Source organism: Argiope bruennichi, chromosome 6, assembly GCF_947563725.1.
Source record: "Argiope bruennichi chromosome 6, qqArgBrue1.1, whole genome shotgun sequence".
In the NCBI taxonomy this organism is placed as follows: Eukaryota; Metazoa; Arthropoda; class Arachnida; order Araneae; family Araneidae; genus Argiope; species Argiope bruennichi.
Genome location: NC_079156.1, coordinates 16,476,679 through 16,499,231, shown reverse-complemented (window position 1 = coordinate 16,499,231; position 22,553 = coordinate 16,476,679). Strand labels below are relative to the sequence as shown.

Here is a 22,553-nt window from a genome sequence, read left to right as displayed (position 1 = left end):
TGGTTTCTATTTTGCTGTTCTTGTATTTAAAAAAACAAAAAAAAAATTAAAGAACATACAATTAGATTTTTATAAACTGCACTCTTGAATTCACTAAACAAGTGAATTAAAAAACTTTTCTGAAATCTGTCCCACTCCTCACAATTATTCCCTATTTTGATAGGGGTCCCCATCCCCAGACTGATTTCTTCATATTGATTATATTTATTGTACTTTCTTTAGATTTTGATTCATTTCAAAAAATATTTCCTGTTTAAGACCAATTTGAAAAATTCAACCAAACTTTCAGTATAATTAATCTTTATAACTGAGAAAACCTTTAATATTTTAACATTTAATGAATTTTTGTTACAGTATTAATCAGATAAGAAAATACTGCTAAATATTTTACTGTGCATAATGGCTAAAAATTTTAATTTAGAAAGAAAATTTTTTCAAAAGCTATTTTCAAATATTAAATCTATATAAATTATAAATTTCTAGAGTATCCTTTAGCTTTAAGGAAAATCAGAATATTTAATTTAAAATAAGAACTTTTGTGCCAAGCTGGAATATAGTTACAGAAAGAGATCTGTCCAAGCTAATCACATATTTCTGATCAATCTAACAAAATAGATAATCAATATTTAAAATAGTTCTACTCTATTTAAGAGTTTTTATATCATTATAGTATTTTTAAAGTAAAAGATTATATACTTTTCAATAGTCAAACATAAAACTGAAATATAAAAATATGTTAATAAATAATTATATTTTAAATATAGTTCAATATGTAACTAAAATATTAAAAAAATAATTTTGAGAAATGACATTTGATAAATTTAGAATGGAAACTTTTTTAATTCTGCAATGTTTGCGAGAAAAATAAAATATAAAATTAATTTCCTAAAAGTTATTATCATCTCATTTTTATCAATATTCTTAAAAAAGGAGAAATAATATCATAAAATAAGGAAAATACAGAGTATAAATTGTATCATTTTATCTTAAATTTCTAACGAATAACAAATAATGAGAACACTGTTAGAGTTTAATTTTAGGAACTTCTCTCAAAAATATTTCAACTGACTCAGATAAGAATGTATTTATTTTTACATAATCTGCTGTAGGCAAATTTTTTGTTAAGTTCTTACGAATAGGAGAACTTAATTCAGCAATTCCCAGAGTGCAAGGCCCTTCTACACTACTAATAGATCTTTTAGCAGCTTCAGTAAGGCATTTACTCATTTTTCTCAAGGCTTTTTTGCATAAAAATGCTGGAGCTGAATCATGGTTTTCAATACAAAGTTTAGTAAATAGTAATTTAACTTCCAACACGAACTGATTGAACAAAATTGAAGTTAATACTCCAGAGCGAAATACGTCGAAAGAAACATATTCAGTACTTTGACATTGTAAATGCTGAAGAAAATTATCTTTCTGGTATGCAGGTGAATCGGCAATTAATTTTACTAAAAGATCAGTGTATATGTCACCAGTGAGACCTTCTTCTTCACTGTACTGGCATATAGTACCATACGCTTTTAATAAACGTTCTTCTAAAGCAGGGTGATATATAGTCATATCCTGCAGCAAATATACAGCTTTAGCAACCAAATTGGTTTCACATTCCATTTGAAAATGAGTTGCTAAAAATTTAATAGGGTCTTTTGGTTTTACATCAAGTAATGCTAATATAGCATATTGTAAAGCTCTATCCAGACTATCGTCCTCCATTCGCGATATAAGTCAGTGAATATTAGTATAAAAGAATTGATTGAAAAGAGGTTTTGAGTTAGAGTAACTTGGAATGGTTAATACAGTTTAGAAATTAGTGAATGAGCTCCATTGATTGTAACACACTTTCGAAAATTTAACGGATAAATGTTTGTAATAAAATCAATAAAAATAATAAGCAAGAAGGAGATTTGTGGAACTTAATAAATAAATTCAGAGCAAGATCGAGTACATCACTAACAAAAAGAAACCGAAAGCACTTCCTATTGCCAGCCAACAAAAGAAAATTATATTTCACCCTTCAATTTTCATATATATATATGTACTGAAAATATGTTAAGTTTAAATAAATGCTTCGATTATAATTTATTCACTTGGCATGACTACTTTTTTTTTCAAAAGAAAGAAAAATAAACTTTAATATTAATTGTCACACATATGTGAGTTTTGGAGTATATGAGATAAATATTTCGAGAATTAGTTTTGTACTGCCATCTCGTTAAAGACATAAGAAACGAAGCTTATATGCGGTGCGCGGGCAAGCTAGTGAAAATCACGAAATTCAAATATAAATATAAACTTTTGGTTATTGCCATGAATTATCACGTTGTAATAAGTGCAGAGTAAATAAAATAACTTGTGAATATCTTTATAGGATGTTTACTAATTAGTTGTGTATTTAAAAATGGCTGAATATTTGGCTTCGATTTTTGGTACTGAAAAAGATAAGTGAGTCACATGTTTCCTGTAATTTGTTATTTTTGAACCTTGAATTTTGATTTGAATCATACCCCTCTTCCCCAAAAAACTTAATTTCTTTAATATGTAGACATCGGCATAAGTTTACTCAAATTGGAGCTAACGAAATTAAAGCTAGAATTTTAAGCCCTGTTTTGTTTTGGTGTCTGTCAAATTCCAGCAGTAGGTTATCTTAATTAATTTAATTTAATTACTTTAATTTTAAAAATAAAATCAAGAAACAAAGACAATTATCAAAACATTATTGTCATCAAAATTACTGTAATCTTGAAACTCAATTATATGTTTTGCTTCTATCAGTTCGTTTTAAATAGTTGGCTCTGTCATTGAAAAGCAAAATTATTTCATATATTTGAAATACTAAATTCGTGTCTTTGAGAGCTTAAAGGTTTTTTGAATTAAATTGCTGCTGTGCTTTATGTAGGTCAGATTTTTGTGAATATTGATATGTTTGCTACTTAATATTTTTTTTAATGTTTTTTTATCTTCCTTTTGTGAAAATAAGAAATGGTTATTCCTTGCATTAAACTTTACAAATTTTATGAATTGTGTTAAATTATTTTGTTATGAAATATATTCTGGAATCAAACCAAACATGGAATCGAATATAATGCAACTCCTATGTGGATTTTTACCTTTCTGGTGAAAAGTATGATTGATGAAAATTTATGTGTAGTGGCAAGAAAAGGCGGAGGGAACAGTTTTCAATTTATGAGAGATTGTGAAGAAAATGCCGGGAAGGGAACTGTATAAAATGACAAACAATTCATTTTTTTAAATGAAAAAGAGTCCCTGGAAAGATTAAGGAAATATTTCTAAGTCACACCAAAGATATTTCAAAATAAATTTTTCAAAATTTCTGAAGTTAGGAGAAATGATCAAAATTCATTCAAAAATTGGGTACCAGGTTTCTTGCCATGGCAGATACATTCTAGTCAAATTTATCAAAATTCATAAAACTAACTAATATGATAAGAAGTAAAGTAAAAAGATCGATACATTTAGCTATTTATTGTCTTAAAAAAGTTATCACCATTACTACCTGTTACCATACCATTTCTTCTGAATGGCCAAATATTAGTTAGATGTAGTGGAATCACCGAATTGTTAGGTAAAAAAAAGATTAGAGGTTGTTAGATAAGAAAGAATCCTGGACAAAGTGACTAAAGGAAAAGAGTAAATGTACTGATATGCTTAATATTTAAATAATAAAATTTTGCATCGTTATTATTTTTATTAACTTGAAAATGGTTCTTAATATATGTATGTGATAAATTGTTTTTGAGATAGTATAATAATACTTGTTACAGATTTGTAATAATATTTTTGATTCTTTTACTCAATATAATTTCATCTAGTTTCCAAAAATTTAAATAATATTTTATTGTAGTTGAATTTATGGCCCAGTTGTAAATTTGTGTTTTGATACTTTTTGTCGTTTCCAGATCATTTGATTTGTTTGCATAATATCTTTACATGTTCTAGAGAATTATAAGTTTATCTTATGCACTCTCAACAAATGTACTGTCAGAATCTGTAATTGTATTCTTCCATCTGTACATTTTATGAAGAGAAAATGTGTAATTTTTAAATTGTCTCAAGAATTTTCAATTGCATTTGTTTCACAATTATATGTTGTTTTATTTTTTTACATTTATGTATGTGCATATGGATAACCTTTTTGTATCATTTGATATGTTGTAACCATTGTTTTTAAATCTTTTTTTTCTTCTTCGGAATAGACATTCCTATTGCCGCTGGCATTTCTTTAATAGAAATGAAACCTTGTGAAGTTAAATTTTTTATAAACACTAACTATAAATAACATAAATGTAACTTGTACTCAAATATTTTTAATAAAAGATATATAAATGTTTTTTTTTTTTAAGATCTATTTTCATCGATAAAATTTTCAGTATTTTAAGGTTTAAACCTTGAAAACCAAAAAACACAAGAAATTTTAAAATAGATTAGAAAAACCAAGAAAGTACACGCAATTTCACTTTCCTGGTTATTTTTTTTTTCTCCATCTACAAAATGATTATCTACATCTACCATCTACAATTTTCTCCATCTACTAAAGATTACAAGAATAAAAATATAAAATTATTTAAAATTTAAGTCTGACTGTATTGATAATTGCTTGAAATGGTTTATTTATTCTGAAATTCAAAATTTCTAAAATATTTTATGTGGTATACATTTATTTTCTTACACTTAGCTATTTTATAGTTTTAAAAAATGTAATAATAGAAATGGATTTTTGAATAATGATATTTGTCTATCCATTTCTCCTGATATATATTTTTTTTCCTGATCATATCCTTTGTGAAAGGAAATGATCAGAATATCCCTTATTATATTATTAGTTATTATTTTAATTTTTTGATACAGAGTTAACTGTTCTTTCTACTTCAAAATTGGAGCATGCCGGCATGGTGACAGATGTTCTCGGATCCATAACAAGCCTGCTTTCAGTCAAGTCAGCATTTAGTCATATTATTTCTTTTATTAGCACTAAACATTTTATTAGGTTTAAATGTCTTTTGTTACTGGCAAATTAGTAATAACTTGTGTACTAATAAATATATGTGTTGTAGGAATTTGTAAATTTGTTGCCATACATTTTTTTCTTTCTAATTTTAAGAATATTATGAAAAATATGAAGAATATTATTTTACAACAATATCTTTCAATGTTGATATAAAACTCAAAAGGTATTCATAGTTGCTATGTTTCATCTCGGATTTTTCACCCTTGTTATTAATCATTTTCCTACATTAAGTTGGTTTCTGTTTAAAGTGTACTTTTATTCCATTTTTAAAATTTTGGTATATTTGCAAAATAAGATCAGAAGCAGTTCAAATTCTGTTTTAAAGTTCAAATTTTAAATAAGATGACAGAAAATCAGAAATAATACTTTATATATTATTTAACATAATAAATAGTACGAGGCTTTTTAAATAATATGAGTTTCATATTCTTTTAAAATTTTAAATTAAACTTTTTTGAAGAAACTATTGAAATTAAATTACATAAAATATTTGAGACTTATATCTTGCTAAATCATCTAGTTATTAAAACCAGGTAGGAATTAAAAGGAAATTAATGGAACACACACACTAAGGGAAAATCAAAAGTCTTCAGACAAACTCTGTAGTTAGTTTTGGCATGTATATGCAAATCATTCTTGTATAGGAACATTTGGTCACAAATGTAACATTCAGGGAATTTCCCATGGCAGTAGTTAGGGTAAAAAGCAAACACATTGATGGGGAGGGGCAGCAGAGTCAGTGCAAAACACAGAACATTCAAACATCATGCCAGTCATTTGTATAGGTATAGTTACTTCAGTGATGCTTTTCATAAAATATTCTTTGGTTATTAGTTTAGAATTTTGTAAACCAAATTCTAAATATTCTCATTTCATCTTTCAAGAAGTATTATTGGGGTATGAGTTAGGGAATATCAGCCTTTATAATGAGATTATTCGTACTACTTGTTTTTTTTTGTTTTTTTTTTGCATTAAACTCATTATATCAATTTCATACTTTATATTGAAGATTTTTTAATCCTCACTATATCAAATTCATACTTTATAGTGAAGATTTGTAGAATTTTATAAGCAATTTGCTGGAATGCTTTTTTTTTTTTTTTTTTTTAAATAAATGGTAGGCTCACCTATTGAAAGCTGTTAGTAACTTATGTAAACCCAGCAAACTTTTCAGCAGTTCTATTTCAAACTTTAATGTAAAAAGTATTATTATGTATTTTGTTGTCATATTCATGAGTTGACTTCTAAGGCTGCTATTAATACTCACTGAATTGTTTATTAAATATATAATGCTGTATATGAAACAAATTAACATTATATTCTCTTCATAAAACCCTTCTAATGGTTGTATGTTCCATTTCCCATCAAAGGTTATTATGTAAAATTAATTGATTTGTATAGTCTCAATCTATCTTTTAAAGTATGCTTTAAGATCTTTTGTTTCATTTATATATTTCTTTCTTTTTATAATTTTTAAATATTAATTATTATTCATTTCTACGTTTTCTTTTAGACGGTTTTGTTGCAGAACTTGTATCACAATCCTCAAATCTCTGCTCAACCTCTTGATGGATCACATCGTGAATTTTGTAAGTTACTTTTTTCTGCTGTTTACTCGTTTAGATGCAAATATGGTATATATTCTATTTCTAATTTATATGTTTAACACATTATAGGATGAAACTATTTTTATGCTTAATATCTTAATTAATTAAAAAATTATTATGTTGTCCAAAATCCTCTCATCTTTTAATCTAACAATAACACTTTCTACAGAATAAGCAAGTATTAAAACCATATTGATTAAATAAAGTGTAATAACTACTTTAAAAAAAACGAGGTAAAATTAATAAGCAGAAAATTATTTTTAAAAAAATAAGGAAGTAAAAACCTTCAACACTAAAAATTATGAGCTAACTGATTTATTATTTCAAAAATTAATGATTTATCTGTTGCAAAAGCTTCATTAAAGCTTGAATATTTCCTTATCTATACATCAGTATTTGTGAGCAAATTGTGAAGTAGAATTGTCGATTTGTAGCAAGACATATTTAGCGAAATATTTAAAAATTTGAAATTAAAGTCACAAGTTATTTTACTAATAGCTTAAAAAGTTACTTGCATTCAAGATGACTTTTAAGTTTTGTATATTGATCAGGTGTACAGCCACTTTGACAAAATGTAAATAACAGTAACAAAGGTGTTAATTCAAAAGCTATCCCTCAAATTAAAAATAAGTGCAATGAAATGTCAATTATTAAGCATTTTTATTTATTTTGTAATTTTTTATCACATTCTATTAAAAAACTTTAATGTAATTTAAATATCACTAGATACTACATTACTAGTTAAAAATTTTCCTTTTTTTTAATAGTAAATAATTTATCCGAGCCCGAAGTGCAGGAACATTTTGATAATTTTTATGAAGATGTGTTTGTTGAACTGGAAGAGAAAGTAAGTATTTATTAAAATATTGTAAATATTCATTCACTGAATTTTAGTTAAGTGTATGTTAATTAAAGTTCATAACACACTTTTTGATTTGTAGTCTTGTTTACCGTGTAATTATATAAATTATCCTGTTACATGAGACTAGAACTATCATGCAGAGCGCAGGAATATAATAAAATTTTGATACAAGGTATTATGAGATATGTGCTGAAGAATCATAAGAAAAACAACAGTTGTGGTCACAATGACAAAGTTTTCAAATGGCAACACCAACTCTTTTTTTTTTTATTGGAATATGTTCTCCATAACTTAAAACAATCATGCTACAGGTACCGTCCCAACATAAATAGGATTGGACGGTACCTGTAGCATAAAAATCACCAGTGGTAGGCAGACTAAGAAGAAAAGAGAAAACAACCAACAATGACTGAAAGCAAAACATTTTATTGTGTGCATTAAAAATTTAAAAATTTTTTAATGCGTGCAACTGGCATTTAGACTATCTTCTCCTGTTTGTCCAATTTGAGTTCACTGGATGCAATTTTAATTTATTTATAAAGTTTATTAGTTTTTATTTCCTAATATGCCAAATGAAGATAATAAAAATGCTCGTTTAGTTTCCCAAAGCTTTAAAGAAGTAATGAATTATTGTTGATTAGGACTAAGGGTTCTGAATACTCTTAGAAAATTGAGTATAAATATTCAAAAACTGAAATAAAAAATCTGTATTTTTTTTTTCACTTGCAAATAAACACAGGCGAGGTATTTTATATATACTAGTTGGTACGTGTAAAATTAATGCGCCTTTTAAAAATATTTTGGCTTAATTTTTTTCACATACTTTAACACCTTTTAAATTTTTTATGTATCTTATATATATTATTTCTTTTTTTAAAGCTCTTTGAAGAATAAAATTGTATTTTACTTCGTAAGTTTGACATCATTGTATATTTTATCACTCTAGCTTTAAAGCCAATATGTACCGATTGAGAAATCTGATTAGCTTTCCTCACTGCAGAGTTTTGGCCTCTTTTAATTCCATAGTAAATGTAGACTTCAGGTATTTTTATTTTGTTATTGCAAATCTAAGTACTGAGCTTTGAAAATGGGATTATTCCGAACAGTGTGAGAACAAGTTCGATTTAAATTGGCTTATCAAGAAAAATGCTCGAAAAGATGTTGTCAGAAGAGCATTTGATTGCTTGTTCCATAATGTTTCCCCACAAAGTATGTTGCTAATGGCAAAACAACAGACGAAACTTCAAGGAGTATTTTTGTATGATCATCAACTCATCCTAAAAAGGAGGAAGGAAAAAAGCAATTCATGATTTTCTGGAAATAAAATCTTATTGTACTCAGTTCACTGGATAATAAACTCAAAGATGACTGTAACAAAACAAGCTTTAATTTAAAAATCGCTAATAATTTTTTGCGAAGCCTCTCACTCAGTAAGAAAATCCTAAGCATCCTTTTATTGTAAAAAGTTAACAGAAAGTTTAAGCGCAAGGTGATATTTGTGCAATATCCCTCTTGGCAATAATCCAAATTAAACAATTCAGGGGCAATTAAAATACTCAAAAATGCACTAAAATCATGACAAAAATTATTCCAATACGTAAAAAAGTTTAATACTGAAACAAGACATTTTCGATCACTGGAGTAAGAAAAATTCAGAAATACCCACATTTCAAGTAATTTGAACTTCTATATTCTTAATACCTTTTATCTTCACATTTTCATTTTAAAAAAAACAGAATTTGTTTGAACAAGGATGTCAGACATGCAGGCCGCTTGTGAATATTTCTATTAAAGTAGTGAATATCTCCAATTATGATGAAGAGGAGCGTTTCATATTGGTGATCTCGAGATCAAACTTTTTGAGCTAGAGCGAACACACTTCACCCTTATATAATTTGGAAACTAGGAATGTACGCCTCAAGATAAAATTTTAATTCAAATTTCTGTTAATTAAAAATTACATAAAATGTTAACATATATGCATGATAAAATCTGAAATTATTACAACACAATTTATACAATGTGCAATTTTATTTATGCCTTTGAATGTATCATCAAGAAAATTCATTCTTTGAGGTAAAATTAAAATCTTGAACATTTAGTGTCTTTTTTTATTGACATGCTATTTATGGAACTTACACTTCAGCCATATGGTTTATTTGCATTTCAGTAAAGAAATCTTTAACTCTTTGCGTTTAGATTAGACCTTTGTAACCTTTTAACTAAATCATCATCAATGGGGGGAAAAGCCAAAACGAAATATTACAATAACAAGGAAAACATTTAGTTACAATTCAAAAATAAAATATATTATTTGAAATATATTAAAATATTTTTAGTTTAATTAAAAGTAAAAAAATTATAGGGAACAAAATTTCGTATCATTGATAAAAAAAAAATTATTTTTAATTCCCAATGTACAAATTATTTTTCTACTGTGATATTTCTGAATGAACTTTAAAATTGTAATAATTTTTATTAACCCTTTAAAGGGCCTTTTTTTTTCTAGTCATGGTGGATTAAAATGTTTTTAGAACTGAGATTGGCCTAGGAAAAGTAATTCATTAAGCTTATTGGATCAATTTAATCTGATTTATTAATTACTTTTATCAATTAATAACTAAGAAATAAATCAAGACACATCATTTTATTTTAGATAAACAACTGAAACTGCTAAATTTCTTCCTTATGAAAAACTCGTGAGAATTTATGCCAACTTGCATAACTTATTTGAAGATTGATGAAAATGGTGATGAGCATACTTCCCCTGTCCCTTGAGAGGGTTAATTAAAAATTTAAAGAAATGATTCCCACTGTCCAAAGTTTGTAGGTGCCGATTTTGGTAATTCTATTTCAATTTGTCTGGTCTGAAGAGTACCAATACCAAACAGAAAAATAATGGCACATACACTTGCAATTGAAAGCTGCCGACAGGAGGGTTAACATTGGCAAAAGCACATAATTGAATGTTATAAGGAATATTGGACAGGAAATATTGAAAAGAATCAAGGGCCAAGATGGTAGTTCACAATTTTCTAAAGAATTCTAGAAAGTATGGCATTAAAGAATGAACTGGAAGATCAGAAATGTTCACTCATTGGCAGAAAAGAATAATTATAAGAAAAGCTTGCCAGAAAAAGAAACTACTAATGAAATTAGACAGAATCCAGGTTTATTTACTATCAGAAATGAAATTTGTCAAGGATATTCAAAATGTTTTTGAATAAGAATCTTCTCTTTTTTTAATAAAAAATTAGTGTCACCGCCTCTTTCAAATAGACATAAGAGAAAGGTTGATTTTCCAAAAAATTTACATTCTCTTGGTCATAAATAGACTGGTGTAATTTTTTATGACATAAAAAGGTCAATCTTGATAGGCCTGATGGTTTTCATTATTTTTGGTATGTTTGCAAAAGACCAAAGAAGTGTTTTCCGAACTTCAACATGGTGGAGGCACAATAATGATTTAGGATGCTTTTGTAGCAGATAAAAATCACTCCAATAGTTTTTATCAATAGTAAAATGAATTTTGACAATTATATTGATACATTAAGCGAAAATTTGTTATCTGAAATGCCACTAATTATTTCAGGGGTTTAAATTTTTCAATAGGGAAATCAATTTTATTCGAGCCACTTAGAGCACATTTGTTTATATGTTATAAATGGTATTGTAGAATTGTTTAATGTTGTCTTTATACTATTTTTGCTCTCTGTATTAAATTTCTGTAATTGCATCTTTTATGGTGTTTTATTGTTTCACTGCTTTTAATTTTGGTAATATTTCGAATGTCCTAAAATTATTTTTATACTAACAAACAGGCAAAACTGCATTTTCTTAATATAATGCAATAAATATTAATTCAGTTTAATACTTAAAAAAATATTTTCTCCTGTTTGAAAATTTAAAAGCGTTTGCAAGCCATAATTATATAAATTTTGAAAAATTTCTCCAAATATAATTTTAATTTTGATAATTTTAAATATTTTTTAGTTAATAAAATGTTTCAGTATATAGGCATATACAACTTTTCAAAGCATAAATTTAAATAACATTTAAAAAAATATCTTTTATTTTCCTGAATTGTATATATGTATAAGTATTCTTTACTCTTCATGACCAAGTTTTATACTGAATTTATGAAGGAATTATAGTAGTGGCTAATGAAATTGTTTTACTGTAGACTTTTGCATAATTTATACACTGAGTTAATATAGTTTTGTAAAAGATGCATTATTGTTTTTTATTAATGTCAGTTGTGCATTCCTGTAGCAAACTGATAAAAATGGTCTTTCTTTCAATTATATTATGAATAATATTGTTTCATCAACCACTGTGTATATGTATTAATCAATTTAGAAAATATTAAAATAAATTTATTAGAGATTTGAATTAGTATAAAAAAGGATTTTTGAATTTATAATTTATTGTATATCATATTTATTTTAGTATGGAGATATAGAGGAAATGGTTGTTTGTGACAACCTTGGAGATCATTTAGTTGGCAATGTGTATGTAAAGGTGAGAATATTTAATATTATTGAAATCATATATTAGTTATTGAAAATTAAAACAACAGCTCAATACCATTATACTTTTTATTTTAATTTGTTAATTTTAATTTAATTTTTTTCCTTTTAAATGGGGTTTATGTTTTTTTTTTTTTTCTCTCTCTCTCTCTCTCTCTTTTTCTTCTTCTTTGTCCTTATTTTTACATGACTAAACATCTCCTAATGTGTTCAGAAATGCTTTAATTTTTCAGTTTAGGTTTTTATTACTTGCTTCTTTCCTACTAATTTTGTTTTAAATCAATTAGTGACTCTTCCAAAAGATCTTAACTACTCTCCTGTCCTTTCAAAATGGTCATTCATGGAAAACAGTGCTTTTTCTCAGGTATAAATACATTATTTTTAATTTTTTATAAGAACATTGATAATTGGCTTTATAAATTATAAAAGTAGTCCGTTCTTTACAGTTATAACCTCACATGAAAGGAAATGAGAAAGAAATTCTAAGGATCTGGAAATTGGTTTTAATGATTTGTATGCGCAAGAATTTGTGATTTTTATATTTATTTTACTTTGGTTCTTGAATGCAAATGATAATTAGCTTATCTACAAATACTAATTTCTATAATAGGGTATTTAATTTTTATAAATTTATAATTTATCATTTTTTATAATTAGAAAAAGAAATGATTATTCTTTTGTTTGCTACTCAAAATAATTTTAAGTTGCTCTTCAGTTTCGTAGAGAAGAAGATGCAGAAAAGGCTGTTGAAAATCTGAATACTCGATGGTTTGCTGGACGCCCAATTTATGCAGAGCTTTCTCCAGTAACTGATTTTAGTGAAGCATGTTGCAGGCAGTATGAAGTTGGGTAAGTTTAATAACCTAAATTATTTAAAATATTGCATTTTACTGTTACTATTATTTTATTACTAATGATGATATATTACTCAGATTTTAAATAATTGAAATTTTATTTGAACAATTTTATAATGTTTCACTAAATTATACAGAGAGAATCTAAAGTGTCATTGCCTTTTTGCGTTTTTGTTGAATTTCTTTCATAATTCTTTATTATATCTTTTTAAAGCAATTTTAAAACTTTTAAACTGTATTAGAATAGTATTTTCATATAATTAAAAAAAAAATTAACATCAGTGCTGGTAAATATTTCATTTTACTAAATGTGGGTGTTCTAAACTTTCAATAAAAATGAATGAAAAAAAAAGTACAAAAATAATTTTTATTAACAGTTTACCATCATCAAATGTAGTACTTAATAACTCTTAAGACTAAGATAAGTAATAATTCAGAAATTTAGAACTACCACTTTCTTTGGAATTCAAAATAATCAAATTGATTGCTAGTTAAAATAATGAACATTTTTTCCAAAGAGCAAAAATAATATTGATGTAAGACACCAAAAAGTAAATAATTTAAACTAGCAAATTATGAACATCGCAGCTATTTTTCTGCATATGCCCACCATCTTTTATATGATTTTTATGGCAGTTTCTCTTAAATAATTACCTATGTTTATTACCTTATGTTAAATTACCTATGTTATCGTTGATTTACTTGTTGGAAGGAATATAATGAAATGACCTGTGAATAATTTCAAAGATAATTATTTCTTAAGTATGGAATATATGTGATTGAATTCTTTATAATTTATCTTTTTAAAATATACTATCTCGGTATCTGTTCAGGAATTTCTACATTATGAATTCTGATGAAAACAAGTATTTTATAAATGGCATTCATTTAGTTACCATGTCAAACTTTATTATTGCATAAAAAAATGCAGTTATGCTCACAGAATAATTATGTAAAGTCATAAAAGACATAAATGTATAGCAAATTTAAATCAGTCTTTTTTCCCCCCCTATAGAGAATGCAAAAGAAGTGGATTTTGCAATTTCATGCATGTGAAAGCTGTATCTAGGGAATTGAAGCGTGAGCTATATAGCAGATATAGAAGACACAGGTAAATTTTTGTTATTGGTGCTGCGTGTTGAACTTTATTTAAAGAATTTAACTGGTATTGCAAAAATATAGAAATTTAGTATTAATCAGTATTTTTAAAAGAGGGATCCCAGGGTATCTTTGGGAGAAAAAAAATTTTAATCAGGGTTGCCACGTCACATGGAAAAAAACGTCACGTCACATGGAGTTTAAAAATTATTCTAAAAAACAATTGTTTGTCAAATCCCATTGTTTATTTGTTTGTCCAAATACAAATGGATAACTTTGAAACATTGTGCACAGTTTTAGCATCTTAAGTGTAGATCAATATCCAAATTTTGAACTTAATCTATCAACAAGTTGATAGATTTATTATCATATGTTTGTCTGTATATTTATATACATTTAAACACTGTAGCAAAGGAACACAATTTAGATAAAGAAATTTTGTAATTTTGTTTCTGAAATTGTAGCTCTGTTATTAATTTTGGATTTAATTGGCCTTCAAAAAAATTTCTGGGCATACTTCATGGTTTTGTTTCTCTTCTTTTTTTTTCTTTTTGTACTGAGACTATCTCAAAATAAAGATCATTGTATTCGTGGGATTAAGGTCTCCAATACACAATAATTTTTATGACAAAGGGAGACGTGATAACTTTCATTATGAAGTATGCACTTTACTGAAGAATTAATGAAACAGTGGTGAGATATTCTCAACTGGTTTTAAATATATTTATGGCAGAATACATTGAGCCATACATATTTTCTTAAATATATCAGTGATTGCCTACTTTTACCTTTTTATTTATATGATTTACATGAGATAGTAAAACAGCAATTGTGCTTTTTAAAGTTTTAAAAGAAAATTTCACAGTTGAAATTATTTCTTCAGTAAATTGTTGATGTCAGTATAATTTTATAACAATGTATTTTATTCTGAAATTGTTGAAAGATTTCTATTCCACAAAAAAAATATCTGATAACATTATATGCTTTTCAAGCATGAATTATTAGTAGCTTGTTTTCATAATGAATTCAGAAAATTTTGTATCATTAAGGAATGTTGTTTGTCAGAGAATAAATAAAAGTGAAAAATGAATCATTTTCTATATTGTGCTTTCTTCAGAAAGGATAAAAGATGGTATGAAGACATATTTTCATGAAGTTCATAGATTTCCTGGTCAGATCACCTTTACCTGATTTCGTTAATTTTCCTGATAGGAAAATGAGATTGGATGAAGCTGTTTTAATTCTTTATTTAAAAATCATAAATTTTAAAAAATGGTTGAATTTTGAAAATTTAAAGAATTTTTTCTTGTGAACAAGCATTTATTGAAAGAAGACTTGGATTAAAATATTGAAGTGGGAAATTTGAATAAAAAATATCATATTTGACAACATGTAGTCTATAACCAAATAAAGCAATTTAACAGAAGCCACTCAGTAAACATTATGAAAGAATTAATATAGTAAGCAATATTAGACAATTCAAAATATTGCCTACTTTTGGGGAAACAAATGGTGAATGAAGTAGTTGTCAATGGCATAGTGAAAGTTTGGCCTTGATTTCTCGATCTCTTTATGAAAAAAAGAAATTTCTCTAAGAAAAAGCAATTGCTGAATTTGAATATAAAGCTAATGCTCTTGCTTGTTCAACAAGCCAGGATCATTTCATTACTAATAAAATTAATCAGTTGGGAAAAATTATTAATGAAAAAATTAAATGAATTGTAAGTGTTTGGGAAAATATCTGAAGAGGGACAATCTTTTATTTACATATTTAATAAAATTTCCATGGCTTTTATATTCTAGATTTGTTTATTTATATTCTTAACCTTTTTAAAGAAATTGAAATATTAATGGAGAAGCAATATAAACATTCCTTACCCCCCCCCCTATACTATTAACTGCAGTGTAATTAAATAATTTAAGATATCTGATAAAACTCTTTTAACAAGTTTTTAAAACAAAACTTGCATAAAAAAGCATTTTAACCTATAACTGGAGACAAGGAATCGAAATGACTGTGTTGTTCATTAGCTCTGATTATCATGTTGTATTTTGCACTTGAATACAATCATCTTCTCAGTGCCTTCAAATTGTTCTTTTAGCAGTATGTTGGCAAAAGTCTAAGTATGAATACGTCCATATAACAAAGTTATTTTTTCAATGTTTTTGTTGTTATTTATGGAGTCATTGACACCACATCTCTGAAACTGTGATTGAAAAAATATATAATGTACCAGTTAATTTCTGCATATTTCGCATTGCATTTCACTTCTTTTGTCTAAAATAATATATTGTTGTTTAAAATGAAATGAATAATACTCAACCAGGACCTTCAAGGAAAAAATATTCAGCCAGGTGATTCAGATATTGATAAAACTGTAATGCAATGGTTTGAAGAATTCAAAATGTTGGAAGATGATTCTGATATTAGTGTTACAAAAAGGATTATAAGCGATTGGGAAGAAAAAAAACGTGAACAAATTCAGACATAGATTCGGTAGACGATATGGTTGACATGGAAAAAAATTTTTGTGGGTAAGGAAAAGTGGTTTCAAGTGGTCCAAGAAGACATGCGAGTTGATATTCTCAGACGCCTCAGCCCAATATTCTTTTGAAGCTGTTCAGAATTCATCCTAATTTTCAATAGTTATATTTGACTGAAAATGAAGCCTGTACCTACATTTTCTTGACTTGCATGTTTTGAATTAAATAAATTTTAAATTTAAAGAAATTAGACAAAAATATAGAGATCAAAAGAAGTCAGATTCGCATGATTTGGATATAGTAGAATTACACAGCTTTATAGGTCTACTGCTTCACATTGCTGCTTTTAAATTTGAATAATGCAAAAAGAATAAAGAAATATTCTTAAAATAATATTTTAAATTATTGTATTCTTCATTTTTTTTTTTTTTTTTTTTTTTTTTTTGTTCTAACAATTATTAACATTAGTGTAATTCTGTTGTATCTAAATAAAGCAAATACTCATTAAAAGATTGTTTAGGTTTTAATTATAGCATCTTTCTAATATTTTTAATATTAATATTTTGGTAATTGCATGATTTTAAGAATATATTTTGTTTCCAAGATAAATTGAATCATTGAAAAAAAAATCACATATTTTTATTGTTAATATTTTGTGTGTATTGATAATTTTTTCATTTTTATAATCTTTTTTTGTTTTTGTCAAACATCAGAAAGACATTTGTTTTACAATAGAAAATGTCCCAATACAGAAATAAATATTAAAAATTTTAAAAATATGTATTTAAAATTAATTTTTAAAAATATTTTTCAGTAAAAATTTTGCATTATTATAAAATAAAAAATATTATATACTTATAAATTTTGCAGGGTTCTATATGTGTACATGTACGGAGATACTTTTTTTTTTAAGTGCTTAAAAGTACTTAATTTTTTCAACAGTTTCTCACTACGCATCCTTGTTAAAGAAAATGAAATTAAAATTTGATTTCTTATTCTTTTTGCAGAAAACAAAATCTTCCTTAAAAATGAGAAATTGTTCAAATTGAAATAAAGCTAAATGCATTTGCTATATCCATGGTACAAGCTACAGACAAACAAAGCAAACAACAATTATCTATTATCAAAATTTTGTTATGAAAGATATTAGTGAGGGGATTGAACAGTTAAAAGCATTAGGTAGTAAAAATTTTTAAAAGCAACAAAAAAAAAAAAAAAAAAAAAAAACGTGTTAACATAAATAAAATTTACAAATTTTTTGTCTTGGATTTTTTTTTATTTACTTATGTCCCTAACCTTCTTTTTACTTCCAAGGAATTTATATGTTAATAAAGTGGCTGAATAAGTTGTTCTTAATATAATTTACTAGTTTAATAAAATAATTTTAGCTATGCAATGAAAGCATCTTGGTAATATTTTTCATAAAAAGCTTGCAGAAATAAATATTTTTAATTTATATGATCAATTTGTGTCACAATTATTCATCAATTACTGATGATATTTAATCTTTATATTTATATAAAATTGGATACTTCCATATCCAACTTAGTGAGTTTCAATAGTATTTATAAATAGTCAAAATTATGTTATTGTTGGTTATTTTTCTCTAAAGGTGTATATAAAGTACTTAATTTTTAAGATAAAATGTGACTGTTCACCTCCTTTTTCCATTAAATATTGTAATAAGATATAAATTGCAGTTGCATATAAATAATGCTTATAGATAAATGAGGAAAAATAAATTATTTGTGTAGTACAAGTTATTAAAACATGAAATGTCTTATGTTTTAAGCACTTCTATTTAAATGCTTTTATTTTCTTATATGTTCTGAAACTATTATCAATTATGTTTGTGTATAATTGGAATATTATGAAAATTATGTATTCATGGAAGTAATTTCTCACTAAGCTAAAAATATTGATAAAAAGTTTTTTATTCTAAGGTTCTTGTAATCTTTTAAATAAAAAAAACATTAAGAAACTTTTTTTCCTTTATACAATAATTTAAATTAACTCTTTAAAGGGCCATTTTTTTCTAGTCATATTATGTTAAAATATTTTTAGGCTTGGAATTAGAATAAGGAAAGGGATTCATTTAATTTATTATATAAGTTTAATTTGATTAATTAATTAATTTGCTCAATTAATAATTAAGTAACAAATCAAGACACATCATTTTGTGTTAGATAAAGAACGGAAGCATCTAAGTTTCTGTGTTTCTAAAAAAGTTTGTCAGAACTTATGCCAACCTACATAAATTCATACAAAGATCGATAAACTTGGTGGGAAGCAAGGTCCCATGGTTCTAGAAAGGGTTAATTTGTTTGTGTCTTAATCAAAGTGCATCTAAGTTTCTGTGTTTCTAAAAAAGTTTGTCAGAACTTATGCCAACCTACATAAATTCATACAAAGATCGATAAACTTGGTGGGAAGCAAGGTCCCATGGTTCTAGAAAGGGTTAATTTGTTTGTGTCTTAATCAAAGTGCATTTCTTTTGAAGCAAAAATTTTGATTGCACTAATTTGTTCTATTATTTTATGCTCTCTATTTAAACCTGAATAGAATTTAATTTTTTGAAAAATTTGCTTTGTAGCAAATGTTTTCTAAAATTAATTATATGCATTTATGGATGCCATTTTCAGATCTCGTAGCCGTGGTCGCAGAAGATCCCGCAGTCGCAGTCGAGATAGACGTCGCCGATCCCGCAGTAGAGAAAGAAGAAGAGGTGCAAGATGACCAATAGGATATGGATATAAAAGCTTTCTCTAGCATTCATTAAAAATGTTTTAGCTTCTCATCTCATGAGTTTTCGTCAAATGTATATCTGTATATCAACACAGTTTTAAATTATACATAAATGTTGAGATTTATACTTACTGACTGAAGTATTCTTTCCCACCATAGTGGAAGTACAGGTTATTATATAAAGAATAACTTTATAATACTATCATCTCTTCTTTTAATTAAAAAAAAGTATTAGAACCTATTTTATTATCAATTATTACTAAATTCACAGTGGACTATGTTTGTGAACTCAGTCATAGCATTTATTTATACTATTATTTTTTTTCTCCAGTTTAGGGATGCTTGCATTTGATTTTGACATGACTGAAATATTAGTTAATGTATTAATACTAAAAATGTTGAACAGACATTGAAATATTTTTATTTAATATTTATAAATTCTGTAAAATTTTTATTTAATCTGTTTGATTTTGTTGATGCCATTTAAATGAAAAGTTTTCTATTTTCTCTGAAGGGGAAAGGTACACCATTTCAATTTTCAGTGGAAGCTTTATAAAAGAAGTTATGTGATAACTTTAAGTGGATTATTAAAAATTGAAAGAGCAATTAAACGCACACATCCTTTGGCATTTACAATTGATAATACTTTGAAAGTAGTGTACTTTTTTATTTGCATAGCTTTGGGTAATTATCTAATATTTGAACTTTTTTTGTAGATTAGCTATTGAAAATTATTTTTATATTGTTCTCTTCATTTCTTATGTAATTATCAATTTAGACTTACTTTTTTTTCATGTTGAAATGAAATGGAGATCATTTTTATATACCATTTATTAAATTAATGAAAGTAAAAATAAGAACAAGGACACAAAGATACTTTTTGTACAAAGTACAAAGCCTTGGACTTGATATAAACTTCACATTCAAAATATTTGCTAAATACTTTTTATGATTAATGAAAGAATTTCCGTGTCAATAAACAAATAAAGTTTATCTTTAAATTGTTTAATATTTTATTCCTAAATGTAATTTTAGATATTGTTATTTTAATTTCTGATGTGCTGCAATAGTCTCAAATTTTCATATTTTAAATACATCTCTTCCTTCAATTATATTGCATAAGGTGGAAATAAGAATATTCAAGAGTATACAATTTTGGCATTAATTCCTTCTGTAATATCTATTGTTCTCTTTCTTGCATCACCTTGATTTTATATATATAAAGGCTGTTATAAAATGAATGAAGAAAAACAATTAACCAGATTAAGCAGTATTATTATGTGTAAACCTTTGTTTATCATTTGTCTTTGTATTTTTCAAATGCTTGAATGAAATTTGATATTACACTAAAAGTTTTTGGTGGAAATATTTTTCCAAAAATTATATTGCTTAAAGTGGTTGATACATATTCTTTTTGAGGATCTCTTTCTGATCTCATGTATTGAATAAAACACAAAAGAAAAGAATTTCATTTTATTTTTAGTGATGGCCAATGTAGTTTAACTTGAAATTTTACGAATAGTTTTATTCATAAAGTTCAGTTCTTTTCCTATGAAAGTTAAAGTTCCTGTAAAATTTATCGCAATCAAAAATTTTGTTTTAAAGAAAAAGCTATAAAATCTTCATTTTAAATTCAAAGATACTATGTTTGTCTTCTATTTTCTAAAAGAAAAATGGAAACTGCATTAAAAATTTCTAACAATTTGAAATGACATGCATTAAAGTTGGATATACAGTTTCCATTAAGAGCATTGCCAATATATGAGACCTTGCTTTTTTTGTTTATGTTCAAAATGATATTTTTTGTAATTAGAAAGATATTTCTTGCTGTTAGGGAAACATTGTATAGAATAATATGTCTTTTTTAAGTTATATTTTTGATTTAAAACTAAACCATTATTTTTTTATATTGCTTTGTATAGATTAATTGGATTTTATATAACTTAAAATATAATTATGTAATATATTGTACATTGTAAATTTTACTAAGCAAACATTCCATATAATTTGTTTCAAGATGTTTCAAAACTATGTGCATGTTTCTCAATGTTTTTTGCGATGCCATTTTTAGTACTGTATTTGGCAGATATATAAAATAGTTAAATCATGTATCATAAATATTTTTATTGCTAAATTGATTTTTAGCATGGATGATTGTGTTTCATACATTATGCTTTCCAAGAACAAAAATGTACATTTTTTTCCCCTGATATTAACTATTGTTCTCTAATTTTGTCTAGTTAGACTTGTCACCATACAAGAATTACTTCAAGTGCTAACTTATCAAATTTTGGCATTCTGGAAAATTTCAGTTTCAAGTCTTAAATGAAAATTTTTTTTCTTTCTTATTGCTGTTTCTATCTAAAATGGCCACTATTTGACAAATGCTTTGCAATCTTGTTAATGAGACCATTCCATATTTTATAGAGATTTCATTAGAATATTGATAGTAATATTCCTAATAATTTACTTTTTGTATTTACATACAATGTCCTTTTATCAAAATCATCTTTATAAATTCCTTCAAGGTCTCAAGCATTTTGAAATGTATGTAAACTCCTGACATTTAGAGAATAACAGCCTTTGTTGTTTCAAATTTACTTTTTATTAATGGTGAGATATCTAAAATTATTAGGAATTTAGAAAGCTCCATCCATTAGAAAGAAAAATTGATCCATAGTCAAAGGGGCAAAGAAATGTGTATTTTTTCAAATAGCAAATTTTCATGTATAAATCGTTGATTGGTTTGTATACAAGAAAAAAAAAATGCCTCTAAAAAACTGTTCCGATTAAATTTTAAAAAAAACTATTAATAAACAACAATTTTGTTTTTTGGAATGGAGGGCATTATCCTATTTTACATTGGTTTTATTGGAAAAAATTTTTTCATTTGAATGTTTTGCATTACAATTAAGATTTCTTAAACAAATTATGCTCATTGAGTGAAGTTCCACTGTATTTAAAATATCTTGAAAAAATTTACTATAAAATGATGCTTGAATAATTATCTTCAAAATTTCACTATTACTTAGCTAAATAATATTTGTTTAAATATAAAATATTTCAGAAAATTATGCTCATTAGCAAAGCATTATTTTATCATAATTTATATTTTCTTTTCTAAAATATTCTACATCTCTTTTCTTGTTAGTGAAATTGTTTTTAAATATGTTTTTTCGTCCATCAAATTAACAGAATCGTAAAACTATCTTACATTTTGTAGACATCCAAATTTAAAATGAGAAAAAATATTAAAATAGGTATTTAAATTTTTAATGAACTACAGGAATATTAGCATTCCTGTAATATTATCTTTTAATTTATGAATTTATTAATTTTCTGTTT

At 25.8% G+C, this 22,553-nt stretch overlaps 2 protein-coding genes across 2 annotated transcripts; one reads left to right on the top strand and one right to left on the bottom strand.

Moving 5' to 3' along the window:
- Positions 1–840: 840 nt before the first annotated feature.
- On the bottom strand, positions 841–1,957 carry LOC129972514 (uncharacterized). The gene has a single exon (XM_056086671.1). It carries the CDS (start codon positions 1,714–1,716, stop codon positions 1,024–1,026), a length of 693 nt encoding a protein of 230 aa, XP_055942646.1. The 5' UTR covers positions 1,717–1,957; the 3' UTR covers positions 841–1,023.
- Positions 1,958–2,231: 274 nt separating this feature from the next.
- LOC129972679 (splicing factor U2af 38 kDa subunit-like) lies at positions 2,232–22,201 on the top strand. Its single transcript, XM_056086900.1, has 8 exons — positions 2,232–2,445; positions 4,870–4,957; positions 6,543–6,618; positions 7,404–7,483; positions 11,948–12,019; positions 12,743–12,876; positions 13,897–13,992; positions 19,106–22,201. Exons 1-8 carry the CDS (start codon positions 2,402–2,404, stop codon positions 19,197–19,199), a joined length of 684 nt encoding a protein of 227 aa, XP_055942875.1. The 5' UTR covers positions 2,232–2,401; the 3' UTR covers positions 19,200–22,201.
- The last annotated feature ends 352 nt before the right edge of the window (positions 22,202–22,553 follow it).